Here is a 25,960-nt window from a genome sequence, read left to right as displayed (position 1 = left end):
AGACAAGGAAGTGCCAGAAAATGTTGTTGTGTTGTGTTTGATGCAAGAAACCACTTTACAAAATAAAATGCATTATTATTCCCATACCATTATTATTGTTACAATGAATCAGACACAAATGTATGGTATCCTCTGCCTATTGGCTACTTATTAGCTTATTCAAGCCTGTCTCAAAATATAACACTGCCCCTTTAAAACATAAAAAAGCTCTTTACCTGACTTGTTTTTCAAAGATGCTGACCAGAAATTAGCCATAACTCAATAACTAGCAAAGGAGATGAATAAATGTGCACACGCTTTGATCTCAAAACAAGTGAATCTACTCGCAACCGCTCATGCTTGTCACGTTGCATTGAAAGTGGCAAATATTACATTGATTTTATGAAACATTTTGAGTGGAGGGAAACGTTGATTGTGTTAACTAACAGGGATTTTTTTTTTGTACTTCTATGCACGAGCTGGTATTTCTTTAGAGCAGCAGTCCTGGGGGAGCTGCAGTCCCAGAGGAGTTGTAGGGAACATTGCATGTTGTCAGTTGCATAACATAGCCCTAGGCCTAGACATTCATTTAAAAGTGACAGTTTACTCCGAATACAAATTAGCATGATTTTCCACCTACCATGCCCCTTTGTGTGTGTGAGAGAGTTAATTAATTTAACTTGATTTAACTGTACTGTGCTTGTGTGTGCGTGTTTCAGGGCTCAGTGGACTCTTTGAAACTGGCTTTGGGTGGCTCTATAGCCAAAGCAGGAGTCCTTACCGACTGTCCGTTTCAGGGAGATACACATTTTCAGAATTCAGGTAAAATCTTTGTATACAACCATAAACACATGCAAACGATCCTCATACTAATTTATTACACTGAGTATACAAAACATTAAGAAAAGCTGCTCTTTCTATGACATAGACTGACCAGGTGAATCCAGGTGAATATTATGATCCCTTATTGATGTCACCTGTTTAAGTCTACTTAAATCAGTGTAGATGAAGGGGACGAGACAACTAGGGCTGTTATGGGGACCGTATGACCGCCACAATGGCAGTCACGAGTCATGAAGGCAGTCACATTCCACTTGTAATTAGGCTTCTCCAAGCTCTGATGCTGCTGATGGTCATTAGTAGCCTACCAAACTTGCTAACTGCCTGGTACTCAACTCAGCACTCAATTGTCCCTCTAATCACTCTGACATAAATGCAAATATACAGTACCAGCCAAAAGTTTGGACACACCTACTCAATCAAGGGGTTTCTTTATTTGACTATTTTTTACATTGTAGAATAATAGTGAAGACATCGAAACTATGAAAGAACACATATGGAATCATGTAGTAACCAAAAAAGTGTTAAACAAATCACGGACGTGAAAATACCGCCCCCTAGCCTTAATGGACATTAGACCAGTGGAAATCTGTCATTTGGTCTGATGAGTCCAAATCTGAGACTTTTGGTTTCAACCGCTGTGTCTTTGTGAGACGCCGAGTAGGTGAACGCATGTGTATTTCCCACCGTGAAGCTTGGAGGAGGAGGTGTGATGGAGTGGTGGTGCTTTGCTGGTGACACTGTCAGTGATTTATTTAGAATTCAAGGCACACTTAACCAGCATGGCTACCACAGCATTCTGCAGCTTTACACTATACCATCTGGTTTGCGCTTAGTGGGACTATCGTTTATTTTCAACAGACAATGACGCAACACACCGCCAGGTTGTGTAAGGGCTATTTGACCAAGAAGGAGAGTGATTGAGTGCTGCATCAGATGACCTGGCCTCCACAATCACCTGACCTCAACCCAATTTAGATGGTTTGGGATGAGTTGGACCGCAGAGTGAAGGAAAAGCAGCCAACAAGTGCCCAGCATATGTGGAAAGTCCAGGTGAAGCTGTTTGAGAGAATGCCAAGAGTGTGCAAAGCTGTCATCAAGGCAAAGGGTGGCTACTATAAAAAGTATATTTTGATTTGTTTAACCCTTTTTTGGTTACTACATGATTCCATATGTGTTATTTCATAGTTTCAATGTCTTTACTAATATTGTACAATGTAGAAAATAGTAAAAATAAAGAAAAACCATTGAATGAGTAGAGGTGTCCAAACTTTTTCTATAGGCTACCACATTTCCATAGACTCTGCAATTGCGTGAGAAAACAGAGTGATGGCCTCTTATTAAAATGAGGGTGATTCCATCAGCGTTCTATAGATTAGGTATACTATATTTACAACTTTTCTAATATTAAGAAAATGGATTCTCTTTACAACAGGAGTATAGCCTACCTAGCTGGCATGAAAATAAACTACAGGAAAAGCATCCTCCATTCGCTATTTAAGTGCATAGATGACATGTATTGTTTTTGCCTTGCCCCTGTTTCGAGACAGGTGCATGATAATGGTCCATTCTAAATCAAAACAAATTATACACATATTATTTAGTATATGTAAAGACAAGACTAAATCAAGAATAGTCTGATGGGTGACAATATTACTTGTGAATTATATACTCAGCAAAAAAGAGACGTCACATTTTCAGGACCCTCTTTCAAAGATAATTTGTAAAAATCCAAATAACTTCACAGATCTTCATTGTAAAGGGTTTAAACACTGTTTCCCATGCTTGTTCAATGATCCATAAACAATTAATGAACATGCACCTGTGGAACGGTCGGTAAGACACTAACAGCTTACAGACGGTAGGCAAATAAGGTCACAGTTATGAAAACGTAGGACACTAAGGAGGCAATTTTACTGACTCTGAAAAACACCAAAAGAAAGATGCCCAGGGTCCCTGCTCATCTCCGTGAACGTGTCTTAGGCATGCTGCAAGGAGACATGAGGACTGCAGATGTGACCAGGGCAATAAATTGCAATGTCGGTACTGTGAGACACCTAAGACAGCGCTACAGGGAGACAGGACAGACAGCTGATTGTCCTCGCAGTGGCAGACCACGTGTAACAACATCTGCACAGGATCGGAACATCCGAACATCACACCTGCGGGACAGGTACAGGATGGCAACAACAGCTGCCCGAGTTACACCAGGAATGCACAATCCCTCCATCAGTGCTCAGACTCTCTGCAATAGGCTGAGAGAGACTGGACTGAGGGCTTGTAGGCCTGTTGTAAGGCAGGTCCTCACCAGACATCACCGGCAACAACGTCGCCTATGGGTACAAACCCACTGTCGCTAGACCGGACAGGACTGGCAAAAAGTGTTCTTCACAGTTTTGTCTCACCTGGGGTGATGGTCAGATTTGCGTTTATCATCGAAGGAATGAGCGGTACACCGAGGCCTGTACTCTGGAGCGGGATCGATTTGGAGGTGGAGGGTCCGTCATGGTCGGGGCGGTGTGTCACAGCATCATCGGACTGAGCTTGTTGTCATTGTAGGCAATCTGAACGCTGTGCTTTACAGGGAAGACATCCTCCTCCCCTTCCTCCCCCATGTCATCCTGACATGACCCTCCAGCATGTCAATGCCACAAACCATGCTGCTCGTTCTGTGTGTGACTTCCAGCAAGACAATAATGTCAGTGTTCTGTCGTGGCCAGCGAAGAGCCCAGATCTCAATCCCATTGAACAAGTCTGAGACCTGTTGGATAGGAGAGAGAGGGCTAGTGCCATTCTCCCCAGAAATGTCTGGGAACTTGCAGGTGCCTTGGTGGAAGAGTGGGGTAACATCTCACAGCAAGAACTGGCAAATCTGGTGCAGTCCATGAGGAGGAGATGCACTGCAGTACTTAATGCAGCTGGTGGCCCCACCAGGTATTGACTGTTACTTTTGATTTTGACCCCCCCCCCCTTTTTTCAGGGACACATTATTCAATTTATGTTAGTCACATGTCTGTGGAACTTGTTCAGTTTGTCTCAGTTGTTGAATCTTGTTATGTCCATACAAATATTTACACACTTTAAGTTTGCTGAAAATAAATGCAGTTGACAGTGAGAGGGATGTTTCTTTTTTTGCTGAGGTTATTATCTCTTGTGAATGATGACCATCATAAGGCAAGAAAGAAGACATACCTTTTTTTGTGACTTTTTAGTCGCACAACTCATGTAGCCTAGCCCATAGGCCTATACGTTTTGGTAAGGTTTGTATCACAACTAAAGTGGCCAAATAACCTCTTAAAATTAAGCACATTAATTCACTTTGCAACAGGTGTAGAGCCTAACTGGCATACATACGCAGTGCGTGAGTTTGAAGTTTTGGGTAGATAATTTTCACCATAAAAATGCACCTCTATAATAAAAGCATTACATGCATAATCCTTTGTGCGGTCACTTTTGATAATGGTGTTTTCCCATTAATGGAACATTTGCGCTTATCGCCTACTGCCGTGTGCGCATGGCTGCGCTTATAATGTGAAGAAATAGCCTAATAGTTTATCAACATTTTAAGCTAAACATTCTTATCTGTTGCGTAAGCCTCATTGCTTAAAAAAGGGGTTTGGATGCTAGTGGTTGTATTAATGTGTGATCTATCGCATCCCACAACTGTCCCAGACTATGTTTGTAACATTTATTTCTCGCACAGAATAGGTCAGCATTTGTACCATGGAGGATAGTAGACTGACATAGGCTAGTGCTTTTGCTGTTTGTTAGGCCTACTCACCTAGTTGGCTGACAAATGAAATGTGGACCGTTCAATATCTTCAGTATGCGCCTCAGAATTGGATAAAGACACAAGCAGTTGCATCCCTGATGTATCGGTCTTCACTTGCAGCCTGTGAGAAAGACCTGATCACGTGATAGAGAGCCTGTCACGTTGGTAACAATGATTCGGGAGACAGGCGCAGGAATGCGTAATAGGGTTTTTAATACGCCCCCAAGTTATGGCGTGCCATGTGAGGGCACGGGGACGAAGACCAAACAAACACATATACAACACACAGGGTTGAAACCCAAACAAAAGAGCGAGGAATACCTCGAAAATATATACACACGCACAAGCCCAAAACACACAGCACAGGTACTCACACGCACCAACGAACATTATAATAATAATCGACAGCCCAATGGAAACCAAAGGGCACACTTATACAGTTGAAGTCTGAACTTTACATACACTGTAGCCAAATACATTTAAACTCAGTTTTTCACAATTCCTGACATTTAATCATAGTAAAAATTCCCTGTCTTAGGTCAGTTAGGATCACCACTTTATTTTAAGAATGTGAAATGTCAGAATAATAGTAGAGATAATGATTTATTTCAGCTTTTATTTATTTCATCACATTCCCAGTGGGTCAGAAGTTTACATACACTCAATTAGTATTTGGTAGCGTTGCTTTTAAATTGTTTAACTTGGGTCAAACGTTTCAGGTAGACTTCCACCACCTTCCCACAATAGAGCTGGTGTAACTGAGTCAGGTTTGTAGGTCTCCTTGCTCGCACATGCTTTTTCAGTTCTGCCCACACATTTTCTATGGGATTGAGGTCAGGGCTTTGTGATGGCCACTACAATACCTTGACTTTGTTGTCCTTAAGCCATTTTGCCAAAACTTTGGAAGCATGCTTGAGGTCATTGTCCATTCAGAAGACCCATTTGCGACCAAGCTTTAACTTCCTGACTGACATCTTGAGATGTTGCTTCAATATATCTACATAATTTTCTTTCCTCATGATGCCATCTATTTTGTGAAGTGCACCAGTCTCTCCTGCATCAAAGCACCCCCACAACATGATACTGCCACCCCCGTGCTTCACGGTTGGGATGGTGTTCTTCGGCTTGCAAGCCTCCCCCTTTTTCCTCCAAACATAACGATGGTCATTATGGCCAAACAGTTCTATTTTTGTTTCATCAGACCAGAGGACATTTTTCCAAAATGTGCAGTTGCAAACCGTAGTCTGGATTTTTTATGGCGGTTTTGGAGCAGTTGCTTCTTCCTTGCTGAGTGGCCTTTCAGGTTATGTCGATATAGGACTAGTTTTACTGTGGATATTGATACTTTTGTACCTGTTTCCTCCAGCATCTTCACAAGGTCCTTGCTGGGATTGATTTGCACTTTTCGCACCAAAGTACGTTCATTTCTAGGAGACAGAACGCGTCTCCTTCCTGAGCGATATGATGGCTGCGTGGTCCCATGGTGTTTATACTTGCGTACTATTGTTTGTACAGATGAACGTGGTACCTTCAGGGGTTTGGAAATTGCTCCCAGGGATGAACCAGACTTGTGGAGACTACAATTGTTTTTCTGAGATCTTGGCTGATTTCTTTAGATTTTTCCATGATGAAAAGCAAAGAGGCACTGAGTTTGAAGGTAGGCCTTGAAATACATCCACAGGTACACCTCCAATTGACTTAAATTATGTCAATTAGCCTATCATAAAGCCATGACATTATTTTCTGGAATTTTCCAAGCTGTTTGAAGGCACAGTCAACTTAGTGTATGTAAACTTCTGACCCACTGGAATTGTGATACAGTGAATTATAAGTTAAATAATCTGTCTGTAAACAATTATTGTAAAAATTACTTGTGTCATGCACAATGTAGATGTTCTAACCGACTTGCCAAAACTATAGTTTGTTAACAAGTAATTTGTGGAGTGGTTGAAAAACGAGTTTTAATGACTCCAACCTAAGTGTATGTAAACTTCCAACTTCAACTGTACAAGTACTAATCAGTGGGAATAGGGGACAGGTGTGATTAATGAAAGTTCTGAGGGATCCGTGACAGAGCCATGTGAGTGAGAGGTGCTTTGGAGCAAGCAGCACACAGCACACAGGGAGAAGGAATTATAATTTATGATATTCAGCCCAACAGCCACTGGCCACAAAAGGCATGGATATTTTGGGGGGAAATTACGGCCACACAAAGCGGATGCTACTGGGAAATTCAAGGCATTATCAAGGCATTTGTCAAATTGTGAATGAGAGACTGATGAAAAACATATTGAGCTCATGCCTTTCATTCAACTTTTTTTCAAATAATCATTAGAGTCGTGTCATGCAGCCTTAGAATGTATTAAAAATCAAAACATATAGACAAGCCTTTGTATCATAACTAAAGTTACATTAATAACTCTAAATTAAGCATATAGGAGTACCTGTGTCTTTGTTAACCGCTCAACACAGAATAGCTGCATGTGCACACTCCCTCAAATCATTTACAGAAAGACCCTTTCTAATTTATGCTAGAAAATACTAGAAAATATTGCCCGTGAATTCTAAGCGAATCTTGTCTGCTAAAATGAACTAGTGTAGCCCACAGCCATTTGGCATAGCCAGATCAGTACCTAACATAAGGACAACTCAGAGTATTATATTCTGTTCTTCTGAAATAGACTACATTTTCTTCATATCATGTTTCTTTAGACCTGTCTAAAATAAATCATGGATTTATTGTGAAGGTGTAGGCTATATTGCATGGGTTTATTATACTTTTTAAATGTAGATGTTCCAAAGGTCTGCATCAGTGGCTTGTAGGCTATGTGTGGAAGCCAGAAGATGCTAAATGTGTTTGTTAATTAACGGTCAGTTACCGTGAGACCGGCAGTTATTTGCTTGACAATCACCAGCTGACGAAATTTGTGATCGCCACAACCCTAGGTGCAACTCAGTATTAGGAGGTTGTTCCTAATGTTTGGTAAACCCCCGTGTATAATGTTATATTCACTTTAGTCATAGAGACTCAGACCTAGGAGTAACATCACTAGATCTGGGATTAATGACATTGTCTTGGTAACAAAAAAACTACATTTTGTGTCTGGGGGTTTACGCTACGGCAACTTGCGGATAAGACAGTGATGTAGGAAAGCCAGATGTCCCAACTCTGCCTTTTCCTCTGTGCCAAACTGACATTTATTATGTATAGACATGTAAGCCAGAATATTGGTACATTGTGGGAGGAAACCTGTCTGTCTATAGAGAGTGTTCACTTTGATATCTGCTGATATATATTTCCATCCACTTGTTCCTCCTACCCATATGTCACATTAGGTATTTGGTCAGCAGAAGCTCATCTCAGTAATGTATTCTTATCACTTTAACCCACTCTAGTGGTGAGCCCACGTAACTAACATATAATTGTCATGTTGGTTGTCCTTTTTCCATCTCTGTTTACATGTACTAGTTCATGTCTGTGAAAGGCATTGTTAGAAATAGTATATTAAAATGAGTAGTGTGTTATGATTAAAGTGGACTTTCTTGTCTCCATAGTTAGCGCCGATGTCAATGCCATTCTGGGTGAGTATCAATCAGAAACACTGGTTTATCAACTTCCCCCTACCCAAATGCTACCTAACAATTATAGTTACCAGTATAATGCTATAATTTACTTTAATGGTTTCCTTGTGCTTATGTTCTAATGCTTGGACATCACTGTGTCAGGTGACCACACCAAGGCTTTGATTGGCCAGCTGATCATCTTCAACCAGATTCTTGGCGAACTCCGAGAGGACATCAGGGAACAGGTAAGAGATGGAGAGAGAATGAGAGGGGGAAGAGGCCCAGGGGGAATGAAAGAGAGAGAGGGGAAAAGGCGGGGGGTGATTGGATAAGAGGCACAGGGACTGAGGGTGAGAGGGGACTAAAAGAGAGAGATGAAAGAGAGAGGAAACAAGCAGAAATGTACAGGTTCGTCAATTGTGTGCTCACATAAACAAGAACGTAACTGCTTGAGAGATGGCAGTGTTCTATAGCACAAGTTTTCAAGCTTTTCTTGCCCAGGGACGACCTCCCAGGAAAACCAAACAGGGACTCCCATTATATGTCATGTCTTATCATCAGGCAAGGAGCAGTTATCATATTTTAAAATGAATAGATTTGCTAGATAGTTTTTCATTATTTTGACCTCCACAGCCACATTATAGCCTATTATATTTGAGGATTCCTTTTCAAAGCCTATGTCAGATACTCCAGTGAGTGTAACTGGCTCCAATGAGTGTAATTTACTCAATATTAGGAGTTGAGAAATAAAGTTGACATCATTAGAAAGAAGATATTTCCCCCTTTTCTACTGTGGGTATACAATTCAAAATTAGTTCATTGTATTGTTACTAGCGATTTTCATTAAATAAACATTACACTTTCCACTTTAAAAATGTGCTGACTCCCTGTACCTCCCCCAGTTGAATACCCTTGTTCTATAGAGCAACTACAGTATACCACTGTTCTATAGAGCAACTACAGTATACGACTGTTCTATAGAGCAACTACAGTATACCACTGTTCTATAGAGCAACTACAGTATACCACTGTTCTATAGAGCAACTACAGTATACCACTGTTCTATAGAGCAACTACAGTATACCCCTGTTCTATAGAGCAACTACAGTATACCACTGTTCTATAGAGCAACTACAGTATACCACTGTTCTATAGAGCAACTACAGTATACCACTGTTCTATAGAGCAACTACAGTATACCACTGTTCTACAGAGCAACTACAGTATACTACTGTTCTATAGAGCAACTACAGTATACCACTGTTCTATAGAGCAACTGCAGTATACCACTGTTCTATAGAGCAACTACAGTATACCACTGTTCTATAGAGCAACTACAGTATACCACTGTTCTATAGAGCAACTACAGTATACTAATGTTCTATAGAGCAACTACAGTATACTACTGTTCTATAGAGCAACTACAGTATACTACTGTTCTATAGAGCAACTACAGTATACTACTGTTCTATAGAGCAACTACAGTATACTACTGTTCTATAGAGCAACTACAGTATACTACTGTTCAATAGAGCAACTACAGTATACTACTGTTCTATAGAGCAACTACATTATACCCCTGTTCTATAGAGCAACTACAGTATACTACATTTAGAGTTGAATACCGTAATTTCCGGACTATAAGCCGCTACTTTATTCCCACACTTTGAACCTCGCGGTTTATACAATGACGCGGCTAATTTATGGATTTTTCCCGCTTTCACAAGATTCATGCCGCCAAAAAACTGAGCACCGTCACATAATGTGACGTAAATCGAGTGCGCTCAAACTTCCCATCATTCTGATTACGGTAGTAATTTTGTCACCCTCATCATGGCAAAGACACGGAGAAATTCATATGATGCAGCTTTCAAGTTGAAGGCGATCGATCTGGCTGTTGGAAAAGGAAATAGAGCTGCTGCATGGGAGCTTGGCCTTAATGAGTCGATTATAAGACTTTGTAAACAGCAGCGTGAGGAACTGACTCAGTGCAAAAAGACAACAAACCTTTCAGAGGGAAGAAAAGCAGATGGCCCAAAGTATTTGCAGCCACTCGACATCAGTGTAAATCGTGCATTTAAGGTGGCGCTCCGTGTTCAGTAAGAGGCTTGGATGACAAGTGGGAGAAATCCTTCACTAAAACGGGCCGCATGCGAAGAGCAACTTATGGTCAAGTCTGCCAGTGGGTCCTGACAGCGTGGAGCATTGTCAAAAAATCCACTATCATCAACGGGTTTCGAAAGGCTGGACTGCTGCGTGTTGAAGGGGCATCATGAGCTCAGCGGGGTATTTGCCTCCGGATGAAAGTGACGAGAGCGACAATGAAAACGATCCAACATCGGATGAAGCAATTCTGAGGCTATTCAACTCCGACACCGAAGGAGATGACTTCAGTGGTTTCAGTGCACAGGAGGAGGAAGATAGTGACCAATGACTTTCTTGGTAGGCTACTGTTTTAATTTTTGTTACAAGCCGTGTTTCGTTAACGCCTATTTATTTTTGTTACAAGCCGTGTTTCGTTTAAAGGCTGTGTAAAGTTAATTTGTTTCAATGTACCGGTAGGCACCTGCGGCTTATAGACATGTGCGGCTTATTTATGTACAAAATACATATTTTTTAATAATTCAGTGGGTGCGGTTTATATTCAGGTGCGCTTAATAGTCCAGCAATTACGGTACATTAAACAGTTCTGGTGACTGCTGTATGTTTGTGGTCTTCACAGGTAAAGGAGATGTCCCTGATTAGGAACACTATCCTGGAGTGCCAAGTGTGTGGTGAGTGCATGAAGAGCAGTACCATACCATCAGGCTGGGCCTCCGTGTATAAAACAGAGGGGATTCATATAAAGAAAAGATAAACCAGATGAGATGAGAAGCACAGGAAATCAGAGCGAGAGAGAGATTGAAATATATGAAGTACTTTAGCTGTCTTTGATTGATCTTCCTTGGCGCAATGGAACCAATGGAAAAATTGCCCCTTTCAATTTAGCAAAAAATAGTTCCCCGCCACTGTTTCGGTAAAAAGCTGAGGAAAGGGGCTGGAGAAATGTAGCCACTCTCAAATTCATAGAAAGAGCTATTGATGCAAGGACTGACCATCCATGATACCAAAAATGATCGTTTTGAGGCTATACAGTGTGTGTTTACATTTAATTTCTTTACAAACATTGGAGTAAAACAAGCTTATATTTTGGGCTCTGATGGGATGTGACAGTTGAACTGAGCTCATTAAGCATTTATAAGTTATATTCTTCAAGAATCAATGGATACATATAATTAATTTCTAAGTATCAACTGCACATTGCCCGTTTAAGTGCAAACCCTGCCCATATGGCACTCTGTGCAAGCTCGAAGGCATGCTAAAAGATTTCAAATCCTATTTTGAACCCAGCTCTGGTATGCTCTATATCTTTGTTAACCAGGCTTCCACGAGACCCACTCTCGCTGCGAGCCCAACCCCTGCTATAAGGGCTTGGCCTGTACAGAGACCAGGGAGTACCCAGGGTACCGTTGTGGTGCCTGCCCAGACGGCATGACGGGGAATGGCACCCACTGCCAGGACATTGACGAGGTATTCTAAGGGTCTTATTTATATTTCTTTAGCACCACAAGATGATAGCACGATATGCTCCCATCATTTCTTAAACATTCTTGGTTGAGTTTCCCAAAAGCTTTGCAGCTAAGGTGGAACAATATTTCCCCAGACGACCCAGCTGCAGAGTAACAATTAGAAAGTTGATGTTTGGCGACCAATCGCTTTGAGGTGTGACAAAAACACAAATACACTGATATGTGTATGGTTACTTTCTGTCTCTCTCTCTCTATGTCTACTAAGTGTGCTCTAGCCCGGCCCTGTTTCTCGCCCGAGGGTTGCGTAAACACGGCAAAGGGCTTCACCTGTGAACCATGTCCCGTGGGCTTCTCCGGACCCCTCCTTAGCGGGCTTGGGGTGGAGTTTGCCAAGAGCCACAAGCAGGTCTGACCAACATTAGACCCCCTGACACACACACACTTTGTTTTCGTGAAACGTCAAGACTTTTTGGAGTGTAAAAATGTTTGACCATTAAAAATCCGATTTTCCCTAACCCTACACACATACATTAACATTGTGCACACACACATACACAGCGGGCACACACCACCACCACTATTGACACCTCTTCTCACCCACTGTATACATAGATGTGCACTGTGTCAAAGTGATTGCCACTATGGCCATCATAATAGGTGGTCTGATATGTTTTGTCCTTAAATTGAGGTGTTCTGTCTGTCTATGTAGAAGTGCAGAGATGTGGATGAGTGTGCTGTCCTCTACAAGGCCTGTGTGCCGAACTCTGTCTGCATCAACACAGAGGTCAGTAGTGGAAAGGGAGTCAGAGGTTGCGAGGTGAAATATTTTTATCACTTAAAAGAAATACATGATTTCCTTTCTGTGTCTTTCTCTCTGTCTCCCTCCTCGCTCCCCTTCTGTCTTACCCCAACTCCCTCCTCCATCTCGCCCTCCCACCAAAGGGCTCGTTCAGGTGTGGTCCGTGTAAGGAGAGCTTCGTAGGCAACCAGACGGTGGGCTGTTTCCTGCGGAGGTCCTGCGCCACGCTGGGCTTCAACCCCTGTGACGTCAACGCCCACTGTGTCATAAAGGGTGCTGCCAGGGTCTCCTGCGAGGTAAGACACGCATAGCACATCTCAATAGGCTAAAGACGCTTTTAAAAGGAAGTTGTTAAAGGGATAGTTCACCCAAATTACAAAATGACAAATTGGTTTCCAGCAATTCATGGTTAAGTTTCCCTGGCATTGTTTTCACATGCTAATGTTTTAGCATTTGTGGCACAAATCCCATTCATGTCATGGGACCGATATTATAATTTTTCGTGCATCGTGTCCAAATCCTCCAAAAGTATCTAAAATGGATTGTGAACCTCAACAACGTCCCTTATAGTTTAGTTGAACATGATGTGCGAAAAATGCTAATATCGGTCCCATGACTTGAGTAGGATTTGTGCCAGAAACGCTAAAATATTGAATGTGGAAACTAAACTAAACCAACGCATGGATTTCTGTCATACCTTGTCCCTATACTGCTTACGGGGTAAGGAAACCAATATGTAATTTTGTAATTTGGGTGAACTATCCCTTCAATGTCTTTTTAGCAACAAGAAAAAGATAACAACCAAAATATGACATTTTCCCCAAAATGTGTTGCCATGGAAAATAGGTCTTTATTTGGTTGTAACAGAGACCAGTTGGTTGTAATCTGGTTATACAGTATGACATCATTAAGAAATCCTGTTCCAATGTTTTACCACTTGGTACATTCTCTCTGAATATCTCTTCCCTTACAGTGTAATGTGGGCTGGGCAGGTAATGGGCATACATGTGGCCCAGACACAGACATTGATGGCTACCCCGACCAACCTCTCCCCTGCATAGACAATGACTATCACTGCCGAGCCGTAAGCTTGTTACACACACACACACACACACACACACACACACACACAAAACACTAACAAAATGTCTTACTTACCACAATCATCATGTGTTGTGTTCCCTATGCAGGACAACTGTGTGAACACGCCCAACTCTGGCCAGGAGGACGCAGACGGGGACGGTATAGGTGACCAGTGTGATGAGGATGCGGACGGAGACGGCATCAAGAACGTGGAGGTCAGTCTAGCCTTGTATCCAAGACAGTACATTATGAAGACAGGCTAAAACTGTTCCTCCAACAGAAATCCCCGATCACACTTGTAGGCGATGTCATGGTGACGTTGCCTAGCTAAGCGCACGCGTAGAAACGTGTCATCAGGTCTGACGGTCGTCTCATGCCAAACTGTGCATGTGCACGTCGTCAAATCAAAGGTACTCCTTCAATATAAAGTTTTTTTTGACAGAAAATGTGTCAGTTAGCCAGTTTCATGAGGTTGAAGTCATAACATGTTCAACTACTTGAGACATTGGCTCGAATCAAGGTTGTGCCTTTACATTTTCAGAAAATGAACAAGTAAGGAAGAATTTTTCACTTCTCTCTTTGACTCTTTAAACCATGGTCTGGTCTGTTTCTCAAGTGTTCCCGGAAATCTTGCGATGGTTGCGCCTCTGGGTTTATAAATTCCGTGCTTGTATTTTGTCAGTGGGGGATCATGTTCAGTAGGCAAAATGGAATCTCCCTGTTTCCACTTCACACCATTTAGTTTTTCCTCTTCGTTTTTCTAGGACAACTGCCGTCTGGTCCCCAACAAGGATCAACAGAACTCGGACACAGACTCGTATGGGGACACGTGTGACAACTGCCCCAACGTTCCCAACGGAAGCCAGAAGGACACAGATGGAAACGGGGCTGGAGACACCTGTGACAATGACATTGATGGGGATGGTAGGCTATGGATCGCTTAGGACAGGGCTATTCAATTACTGTCCCACAAGGACCAAAGTACTGCTGTTTTTTTTCCCCACCTGGTAGTTAATTGATTGGTTGATATTATTGATTATGTACCTTGTCTGATTTAGTTCATGAATAGAGGGAGAGAATGGAAGTGTTTGTTTCGCAAGTGTTTTGGCCCTCCAGGGCCAGTATTCACAAAGAATCTCAGAGTAGGAGTGCTGATATAGGATCACTTTTGCCTGTCAATCATAATAAATAAGAGTATATGAACAGGGAGGACTTAATCCTAGATCATCACCACTCTACTCTGAGACCCTTTGTGAATACCGGCCCAAAACCATAAATGAATCGCTCATCTTCCTCCTCCTTGTCCTCTCGCCAGGTATCCCAAACGTGCTGGACAACTGTCCCAAGGTGCCCAACCCTATGCAGACTGACCGTGACGGGGATCGAGTGGGGGACGCTTGTGACAGCTGCCCGGAAGTCAACGACCCCATGCAGGTCAGAGGTCAAGAATAACATTCTAGAGAGTTGAAATTAAACTATAGTTTACTGAGGAAATCTTTGAAACCTATTTTCTCCGTTCAGTCTGATACAGACAACGACCTGGTGGGAGATGTGTGTGACACCAACCAGGACATGTGAGTGCTCTTACTAGTTGTCTCGTTTAGGGGACTTCAGCAAAACATAAAGAAGCTATTTTGGAGCTGTTATCTGGTTATATAACCAGATGACAACCAGGCTGAACAAGGTAAAGCTGTATTTTTCTTGTCACTAACAAGATGTGTAAAAAACATAATTTTACAATAAGTATACAACCTGTCCATGATCTCCGGTTCTATACTTGAGCCTTCTTCTAATGTCCCAATCTTGTCCAGGGATGGGGACGGCCACCAGGATTCAAGGGACAACTGTCCAGACGTCCCTAACAGCTCCCAGCTGGATTCAGACAATGACGGCATCGGCAACGAATGCGACGATGACGATGACAACGATGGCATTCCAGATGCGAGACCTCCCGGGCCGGATAACTGTCGTCTCATCCCTAACCCCAGCCAGACAGACACTAATGGTATGGGAGGAGTTCCAGGGAAAGAAATTATTTGAAGCGCAGAGTTTTAACCCTTTGACACGTATGAACACGTGTGTGATCATTCTACAGTGGTCCCTGCAGCGTACGCTCAAACCGCTGTGATTAGAACACTTATTTAGAAGGTTACAGTTATGATTGACGCAACAGTCCGTGTTTGAGCTGGCCACATTAGTCGTAGTGTTAACTGAGGAAAGAGTGACCTAATACAAGCAGTGATATTTAGCTAACTCTCGGATGACAGAAACCATAATATAAATAAGGCTAATAGCATTTACAATTCATCACATCGCTGGTGACCACACCAGTGATCTAAATAATTGAGTAAAACCCTTTCTAAAAATCGAATAAAAGTCATCCGTGGTCTAACAGACGTTTCCGTGAATGCATTGTATGAGGTCAGCAAACATGGCGCCACACATACAGTTGAAGTCGGAAGTTTACATACACTAAGGTTGGAGTTATTAAAACTCGTTTTTCAACCACTCCACAAATTTCTTGTTAACAACCTATAGTTTTGGCAAGTCGGTTAGGACATCTACTTTGTGCATGGCACAAGTAATTTTTCCAACAATTGTTTACAGACAGATTATTTAACTTATAATTCACTGTATCACAATTCCAGTGGGTCAGAAGTTTACATTCACTAAGTTGACTGTGCCTTTAAACAGCTTGGAAAATTCCAGAAAATTATTTTATGGCTTTAGAAGCTTCTGATGGGCTAATTGACATAATTTGAGTCAATTGGAGGTATACCTGTGGATGTATTTCAAAGCCTACCTTCAAACTCAGTGCCTCTTTGTTTGACATCATGGGAAAATCAAAATAAATCAGCCAAGACCTCAGAAAGACAATTGTAGACCTCCACAAGTCCGGTTCATCCTTGGGAGCAATTTCCAAATGCCTGAAGGTACCACGTTCATCTGTACAAACAATAGTACGCAAGTATAAACACCATGGGACCACGCAGCCGTCATACCGCTCAGGAAGGAGACGCGTTCTGTCTTCTAGAGATGAATGTACTTTGGTGCGAAAAGTGCAAATCAATCCCAGAACAGCAGCAAAGGACCTTGTGAAGATACTGGAGGAAACAGGTACAAAAGTATCAATATCCACAGTAAAATGAGTCCTATATCGACATAACTTGAAAGGCCGCTCAGCTAGGAAGAAGCCACTGCTCCAAAACCGCCATAAAAAAGCCAGACTACAGTTTGCAACTCCCTTTGGGGACAAAGATCATACTTTTTGGAGAAATGTCCTCTGGTCTGATGAAACAAAAATAGAACTGTTTGGCCATAATGACCATTGTTATGTTTGGAGGAAAAAGGGGGAGGCTTGCAAGCCGAAGAACACCATCCCAACCATGAAGCACGGGGGTGGCAGTATCATGTTGTGGGGGTGCTTTGCTGCAGGAGAGGCTGGTGCACTTCACAAAATAGATGGCATCATGAGGAAAGAAAATGATGTAGATATATTGAAGCAACATCTCAAGACATCAGTCAGGAAGTTAAAGCTTAGTTGCAAATGGGTCTTCCAAATGGACAATGACCCCAAGCATATTTCCAAAGTTGTGGCAAAATGGCTTAAGGACAACAAAGTCAAGGTATTGGAGTGGCCACCACAAAGCCCTGACCTCAATCCCATAGACAATTTGTGGGCAGAACTGAAAAAGTGTGTGCGAGCAAGGAGGCCTACAAACCTGACTCAGTTACACCAGCTCTGTCAGGAGGAATGGGCCAAAATTCACCCAACTTATTGTGGGGAGCTTGTGGAAGGCTACCCAAAAAGTTTGACCCAAGTTAAACAATTTAAAGGCAATGCTACCAAATACTAATTGAGTGTATGCAAACTTCTGACCCACTGGGATTGTGATGAAAGAAATAAAAGCTGAAATAAATAATTCTCTCTACTATTATTCTGACATGTCACATTCTTAAAATAAAATGGTGATCCTAACTGATGAAGACAGGGATTTCTTACTAGGATTAAATGTCAGGAATTGTGAAAAACGTATTTGGCTAAGGTGTATGTAAACTTCCGACTTCAACTGTAGCTGGCAAATAGCTTAGCATTAGCTCATCATAATAATTACATCCTTCAAAAAAGTATTTTACGCACTTCATATGTGTCCATTATAATCTATGCAAGAATCGGAATGCATGATTTGTCACCAGTACTTGAAAACGTGAATAAAACAGTTAATACATTATGCTCCATACATACGGTGTTCTACATTAGAACCGACAACACGATATACAGAAACTATAATGATAGCGTAACAAGGCATTTACTTTGATAGGAATGTACACATGTCAAAGTTATTATTAGTAGTGAAGGAAGCTGGAAAATGTGCCAGGGAGGAAAAAGTTTGTGCTTGGGCTTTCATTGAAGAGAGAAGTATGTCCTGCTCAGTAAAGCCTCAAACGTAAATTGTCCGCAACAGTGAAATGGACTACTTATATGTGAATTGACTAGTTGAAACATAGCCTATAGATAATTAGCAGGCAGCGTGGCTTGGTTTGAATCACATTTTGGAACAGTGAGTAAGTATATTCTGACATCGCGTGCATAAAGAGACTCACACTGGGGCGACTGTTCGAGATAGTTGAAACTCACACGTGAGAAGGTGACCAGGATTTAAAGGCCCAATCTGTAACTTTTCAGACACACACAGAGGGGTAGCACATTTTACTGGAAATTCAAGTTAGAGTAGAATTTCGTATTCTGTTTTAAATGGTTTGGCATTTTATTGGACTGCTGGCAAACTACCACAGGCCACCTATGTTTGTCCTAACCTATACTGTATGTCATACTACAGTAACCTATTTCCGCTATACTCCCCTCCCCATCTGTGTTCTCTGAGTGGTGTATGTTTGTGTATTTTTGTGTCCCCCTTATCCAATCAGGAAATGGCATTGGTGACATGTGCGAGAATGACTTTGACAACGACTCCGTGATAGACTTGATTGACGTGTGTCCAGAGAGCGCTGAAGTCACAATGACCGATTTCAGAAACTATCAGACGGTCATCCTGGACCCGGAGGGCGATGTCCAAATCGAACCCAAGTGGATTGTGCTCAATCGGGTGACCATTTGGAATATTCCCATGTAGAAAACAAACATTATATTGAATGTACTTCAATTAATTTAGTATTGTTCTGAAATTAATTTTTAGGGTATGGAAATTGTTCAAACCATGAACAGTGAACCTGGTTTGGCCATAGGTAAGTCTGTAAACCTCCTTCTGCCACTCTGTGGTGTATCTTTCTGTCTGTCTTCCTCTGACCCCACCCCTCTTTATCCCACTTTCTGTCCCTTTTACGTGAAAATGTCTCAAAAAAAGAGCATGAAAAGTCAAGTATCTCGCTCTCTCTCTCTCCCTCAACCCGATCCCCACCAGGCTACACAGCCTTTAACGGGGTAGACTTTGAAGGGACATTCCACATCAACACGGCCACAGACGATGACTACGTGGGCTTCATCTTCGGTTACCAGGACTCGTCCAGCTTCTACGTGGTCATGTGGAAACAGACGGAGCAGACCTACTGGCAGTCGCTGCCTTTTAGGGCCATGGCCCAGCCAGCCCTGCAACTAAAGGTGGGGCACACAGTAAACTGCACCAGTTGACTTTAAAGGGACATTACACTCAAACATCAGAAGTTTGTCAGATGTTTTAGACCTTCAAAGTAGTCTTGTGTCAATAGGAGTCCACATCCCACGTCATCCAGTTGGGTAGTTCCAGCTACGTGCCTCAACTCCAAATGTAGTAGATATTAGATTACCCCAGCCACACACTTGACTTTACTCGCTTCTCTCTACAGGCAGTGAAGTCACGTACGGGTCCAGGCGAGTACCTCCGGAACGCCCTGTGGCACACGGGCGACACCCCGGGCGAGGTCACCCTGCTGTGGAAGGACCCCCGGAATGTGGGCTGGAGGGACAAGACATCGTACCGCTGGCACCTCAGCCACCGCCCGCAGATGGGCTACATCAAGTGAGCAAAACGTCAAAGGGCATTACAGCCACAAATGCTCTACTCCTAGTTGTATTCTTCTGCCAATGTATTATTTGTATTTAACCTTTATTTTAACAGGGAAAACATTTTGAGATCTAGAGACCTATAAATATACACATTTGACACAACCCAAAAAGTATATATACTGAACAAAAACATAAATGCAACATGCAACAATTTCAAAGAAGTCAGTCAATTGAAATAAATTCATTAGGCCCTAATCTATGGATTTCACATGACTGGGCAGGGGTGCAGCCAGGCCTACCCACTGGGTAGCCAGGCCCAGTCCATCAGAATGAGTTTTCCCCCACAAAAGGGCTTTATTACAGACAGAAATACTCCCCTCCCCCCCCCTTCCCCCCAGCAGACCTCATCTGAGAGAGAGCTCTCAGACGATCCCACAGTTGAAGAAGCCGGATGTGGAGGTCCTGGGCTGGCGTGGTTACGCGAGGTCTGCTGTTGTGAGGCTGGTTGGACGTACTGCCAAATTCTCTAAAATGACATTGGAGGCAGTTTATGGTATAGAAATTAACTATCTATTCTGTCAACAGCTCTGGTGGATTCCTGCAGTCAGCATGACAATTGCACGCTCCCTTAAAACTTGAAAAATCGGTGACATCGGTGGTATTGTGTTGTATGACAAAACTGCACATTTTAAGTGGCATTTTATTGTCTCCAGCACAAGGTGCACCTGGGTAATGATCATGCTGTTTAATCAGCTTATTGATATGCCACACATGTCAGATGGATTATCTTGGCAAAGGAGAAATGCTCACTAACAGGGATGTAAAAAAATTTGTGTACAAAATTTGAGAAAAATACGTTTTTTGTGCGCATGGAACATTTCTGGGATATTTTATTTCAGCTCATGAAACACGGGACCAACATTTAGTGTTTATATTTTTGTTCAGTGTGTATATATATATATATATATATATATATATATATATATATATATATATATATACAGTGGGGGCAAAAAGTATTTAGTCAGTCACCAATTAGGCAAGTTCTCCCACTTAAAAAGATGAGAGAGGCCTGTAATTTTCATCATAGGTACACTTCAACTATGACAGACAAAATGAGAAAAGAAAATCCAGAAAATCACATTGTAGGATTTTTAATGAATGTATTTGCAAATTATGGTGGAAAATAAGTATTTGTGTATTGTGTGTATTGTTAATAAAACTCACGGAGGATTAGTAAAGCTGTGCGAACATAATTGCAAAAGGGTTTTCTAATGACTAATTAGCCTTTTAAAATGATCAACTTGGATTAGCTAACACAACGTGCCATTGGAACAGAGGAATGATGGTTGCTGATAATAGGCCTCTGTACGCCTATGTAGATAATCCATTCAAAATCAGCCGTTTCCAGCTACAATAGTCATTGTCTCCCGTTTGATGCGGGAGAAAAAAAACGATTTAATCAATTTTGGAATAATGCTATAACGTAACAAAACGTGGAAAAAGTCAAGGGGTCTGAATACTTTCTGAATGGACTGTATACAGTCATGGCCAAAAGTTTTGAGAATGTCACAAATATTAATTTTCACAAAGTCTGTTGCCTCAGTTTGTATGATGGCAATTTGCATATACTCCAGACTGTTATGAAGAGTGATCAGATAAATTGCAATTACTTGCAAAGTCCCTCTTTGCCATGCAAATTAACCTAATCCCCCAAAAACATTTCCACTGCATTTCAGTCCTGTCACAAAAGGACCAGCTGACATCATGTCAGTGATTCTCTCGTTAACACAGGTGTGGGTGTTGACAAGGACAGGGCTGGAGATCACTTTGTCATGCTGATTGAGTTCAAATAACAGACTGGAAGCTTCAAAAGGAGGGTGGTGCTTGGAATCATTGTTCTTCCTCTGTCAACCATGGTTACCTGCAAGGAAACACATGCCGTCATCATTGCTTTGAACAAAAAGGGCTTCACAGGCAAGGATATTTGTGCCAGTAAAATTTCACCTAAATCAACCGGATCATCAAGAAATTCAAGGAGAGCAGTTCAATTGTTGTGAAGAAGGCTTCAGGGCGCCCAAGAAAGTCCAGCAAGCGCCAGGACCCTCTCCTAAAGTTGATTCAGTTGCGGGACCGGGGCACCACCAGGTACAGAGTTTGCTCAGGAATGGCAGCAGGCAGGCGTGAGTGCACCTGCACGCAAAGTGAGGTGAAGACTTTTGGAGGATGGCCTGGTGTAAAGAAGGGCAGCAAAGAAGCCACTTCTCTCCAGGAAAAACATCAGGGACAGATTGATATTCTGCAAGAGGTACAGGGATTGGACTGCTGAGGACTGGAGTAAAGTCATTTTCTCTGATGAATCCCCTTTCCGATTGTTTGGGGCATCCGGAAAAAGCTTGTCCAGAAAAGACAAGGTGAGCGCTACCATCAGTCCTGTGTCATATCAACAGTAAAGCATCCTGAGACCATTCATGTGTGGGGTTGCTTCTCAGCCAAGGCTCACTCACAATTTTGCCTAAGAACACAGCCATGAATAAAGAATGGTACCAACACATCCTCCGAGAGCAACTTCTCCCAACCATCCAGGAACAGTTTGGTGACGAACAATGCCTTTTCCAGCATGATGGAGCACCTTGCCATAAGGCAAAAGTGATAACTAAGTGGCTCGGAGAACAAAACATTGATATTTTGGGTCCATGGCCAGGAAACTCCCCAGACGTTAATCCCATTGAGAACTTGTGGTCAATCCTCAAGAGGCGGATGGACAAACAAAAACCCACAAATTCTTGCAAACTCCAAACATTGATTATGCAAGAATGGGCTGCCATCAGTCAGGATGTGGCCCAGAAGTTAATTGACAGCATGCCAGGGCGGATTGCAGAGGTCTTGAAAAACAAGGGTCAACACTGCAAATATTGACTCTTTGCATCAACTTCATGTAATTGTCAATAAAAGCCTTCGACGCTTATGAAATGCTTGTAATTATACTTCAGTATTCCATAGTAATATCTGACAAAAATAGCTAAAGACACTGAAGCAGCAAACTTTGTGGAAATTAATGTTTGTGTCATTCTCAACTTTTGGCCACGACTGTATATACATATACATACAGTAGCTCGGTGGAGGCCCTAGGAACATCAAGTTAACCAATCATGTGTAAAAGTTAGGCAACTCAGATATCTGTTATTCAACAGCAAATTTAGAGAAGATGGAAGGTTATTAAGTAGGGCCTTCCTCACTGTTTCCTTGAGCTGTTTACTGTATAGAGATAGATCTATAGCTCTTTATGGCTATACAGTATCTATATATAATTCAGATGATAGAGCGATCTGTACAGCTTTTCATTGTGTATATCTATGCCAGAGTGAGGCTGTATGAAGGCATGACATTGGTGGCAGACTCGGGCGTGCTGGTGGACACCTCAATGAGGGGCGGGAGGCTGGGCGTCTTCTGCTTCTCCCAGGAGCAAATCATCTGGTCCAACCTGGGCTATCGCTGCAACGGTATGTCAACCTTCTTGAATTGGAATTTAACCTCTTGAATTAATTCAATTGAAATTGTTATGGCTTCCTGGTTATAACCTTTCTTTCTTTTTCCCATCAGATACTGTACCAGAGGACTATGAGTTCTACCGCAAGCAGATCCACATCAGGGTGTGACTTTAAGCCTAGCACAGCATCTGTGCAGATACATTCCATCACCTGTGCCTTCGCTGTATCCTGTGTGTCTGTGTGCGCATATACATGCATACTTTTGTGTATTTTTAAGGTACATTTACTTTACAGTGGTGCTCTTTCTGTCTTTAACTCCACAGCAACCTTTCACCTGACTACAGGTTGGCCAAGTCAAGAGCTAAAGATTGATTGACAAAATAATAGTTTTTATTATTATTATATAAAATGACAAAATAATAGCTTTTATTATTATTATATAAAATGAAGAATGAAAGCTATACTGAACAAAAATGTTAAAGCAAAATGCAACCATTTGAAAGATTTTACTTAGTTACAGTTCATAGAAGGAAATAAGTCAATTTAAATATATAAATTAGGCCCTAATTTATGGATTTCACATTACTGGGCAATGAGCGCAGCCTGGCCCAGCCAATCAGAATGAGTTTTTCCCAACAAAAAGGCTTTATCACAGGACAGAAATACTCTTCATCTCCTCAGACAATCCTGCAGGTGAAGAAGCCAGATGTAGACATCTTGGGCTGGCATGGTTACACGTGGTCTGCGGTTGTGAGGCCGGTTGGACGTACTGCCAAATTCTCTAAAATTATGTTGGAGACGGTTTATAGTAGAGAAATTAACATGACATTCTCTGGGTAAAGCTCTGTTGAACATTTCTGGAGTCAGCATGCCAATTGCACACTCCCTCAAAACTTAAGACATCTGTGGCATTGTATTGTATGACAAAACAGAACATTTTAGAGTCCCCAGAACAAGATGCCCCTGTGTAATGAGCATGCTGTTTAATCAGCTTCTTAATATGCCACACCTATCAAGTGGATTAATTATATTGACAAAGGAGAAATGCTCACTAAAAGGGATGTAAACAAATGTGTGCACAATTTGAGAGAAATAAGCTTTTTGTGCATATGGAACATTTCTGGGATCTTTCTCATGAAACATGGGACCAACACTATACATTTACATTTTTGTTCAGTATACTTTTAAGAAATCAAGATTGTGAAATCCCAAGGTACAGGACGACACTGAGTGTACAAAACATTAGGAACACCTTCCTAATATTGAATCAGAAGAGCCTCAAGTCGTCGGGGCATGGACTCTACAAAGTATCGAAAGGGATGTGGCCCATGTTGACTCCAATGCTTCCCACAGTTATGTCAAGTTGGCTAGATGCCCTTTGGATGGTGGACCTTTCTTGATACACACGGAAACTGTTGAACGTGGAAAAACCCTGCAGCGTTGCAGATCTTGAATTGTTTGTCATGCCCACTCACCCTTTGAAGCGCTCTAATGTTTTGTACACTCAGTGTATGTGTAGAATGGAAAATTAAATGCATTGTTTTTTTTAGTAGTGAATATATGTTGGAAAAATGTAAAAGCCTAATCTTAGACTTAAACTGAGCATCATGAAGGTTTCAGACTCACACTTGTCATATTACACACCACTGCATCCACTGTTAAATTGTACAATATTTCTCATGATGAAGGGTTTAACACAAGGCTGAGTTTATAATGAATTCTATACTTGTTCTTTCTATGAGGATCATCGAAAACAAAGGTGTGTGTGTGTGTGTGTTATTTTTGCCAAATAAGGAAATAATGCTATGCATAGCTATTACAGATATGGAAGTAATTCAAGAGAAGTACTGTATATCTCACTGACTTTTGTGAAGAATGAGATAAGACAGACCTATGTGGAAGCCTGCGAGAAACACATTTCACAGTAATAAACATCCAAATCTCCATCCACCATCTTTTTACTGAGTCTGTTTGTATGTAACCCATAATATTTGATCTCACCAACCCAACATATACATAAGATTAATTGGCTACATTTACACAGGCAGCCTAATTCTGAGCCTTATTTTCACTAATTGGTATTTTGAGTTCGGTCCTCGGAAACAAGACACGCTGCTTCTTAACACACTGCTCGCTTAACCCAGAAGTCAGCCTTACCAATGTGTCGGAGAAAACAGGTCATGGCTAGAAGGCATCCGCTTTAGTCAAATTAACGTCAGATTTGACTGTTTGTAGCAAGTTATAAGAATTTATGCAACAGGTTACGATAATTAATGTAGAAGGTTAGGAGAATTAGGTTAAGGTTAGGAATAGGGTTAAGGTTAGCTAATATGCAAACTTTTGATCAAAGCTGGAATCCTTCAGCACATTGGTAAGGCTGACTTCCGGGGTTAAGCGAGCAGTGTGTTAAGAAGCTTAAGAAGCAGCACGGCTTGGCAGGTCACGTTTCAGAGGATGCGTGTCTCAACCTTCGCCTCGTTGCAGGGATGAGACAAGGTTGTAACTACCAATTGGATATCATGAAAATGGGGGCAAAAAACTAAGATGCATTGTGATCTGAATGTGATCAGATCCTCCTGCCCATCTTCGGAGGTAGTCAGGCACGCATTGTGTCTGGATATCTTACAAGTGTAGATGGCTCTGGACAGTGAATCCATTTAAATTATTATTCTGCCCTCTAAAATAATTTACAACTGGCACCACTGACTTAATGCATCAGCAGGCATGTGCGTCTTACAGGAGGGCCGGGAAATCTGGTCACAATGCATACACAGTGCATGGATAAAATACATTTTAACACCATGTGTAGACAAGTGTGAAAATGTGGGCACAAAAAGAATGAGGACAAGATCAGGACAC

At 41.8% G+C, this 25,960-nt stretch overlaps 1 protein-coding gene across 1 annotated transcript in view; it reads left to right on the top strand.

Annotated features, from left to right (window-relative positions):
* LOC115131512 (thrombospondin-3b-like) overlaps positions 1–25,052 on the top strand; it is a 33,860-nt gene extending 8,808 nt beyond the window's left edge. The window contains exons 4-23 of the mRNA XM_029663291.2: positions 699–801; positions 8,147–8,173; positions 8,318–8,400; positions 10,878–10,929; positions 11,577–11,725; positions 11,990–12,130; positions 12,434–12,508; positions 12,667–12,819; positions 13,497–13,607; positions 13,714–13,821; positions 14,371–14,530; positions 14,922–15,040; positions 15,128–15,180; positions 15,418–15,611; positions 18,536–18,714; positions 18,805–18,853; positions 19,030–19,226; positions 19,451–19,623; positions 22,974–23,113; positions 23,214–25,052. Of these exons, the coding sequence (XP_029519151.2) occupies positions 699–801; positions 8,147–8,173; positions 8,318–8,400; positions 10,878–10,929; positions 11,577–11,725; positions 11,990–12,130; positions 12,434–12,508; positions 12,667–12,819; positions 13,497–13,607; positions 13,714–13,821; positions 14,371–14,530; positions 14,922–15,040; positions 15,128–15,180; positions 15,418–15,611; positions 18,536–18,714; positions 18,805–18,853; positions 19,030–19,226; positions 19,451–19,623; positions 22,974–23,113; positions 23,214–23,269 (2,322 nt within the window). The 3' untranslated portion in view covers positions 23,270–25,052. The remainder of the gene's footprint in view (positions 1–698; positions 802–8,146; positions 8,174–8,317; positions 8,401–10,877; positions 10,930–11,576; positions 11,726–11,989; positions 12,131–12,433; positions 12,509–12,666; positions 12,820–13,496; positions 13,608–13,713; positions 13,822–14,370; positions 14,531–14,921; positions 15,041–15,127; positions 15,181–15,417; positions 15,612–18,535; positions 18,715–18,804; positions 18,854–19,029; positions 19,227–19,450; positions 19,624–22,973; positions 23,114–23,213) is intronic.
* The last annotated feature ends 908 nt before the right edge of the window (positions 25,053–25,960 follow it).

Source organism: Oncorhynchus nerka, linkage group LG7 (genome assembly GCF_034236695.1).
Source record: "Oncorhynchus nerka isolate Pitt River linkage group LG7, Oner_Uvic_2.0, whole genome shotgun sequence".
In the NCBI taxonomy this organism is placed as follows: Eukaryota; Metazoa; Chordata; class Actinopteri; order Salmoniformes; family Salmonidae; genus Oncorhynchus; species Oncorhynchus nerka.
Note: the sequence above shows the minus strand (reverse complement) of the source record. Positions and strands in the feature narration are given on the sequence as shown.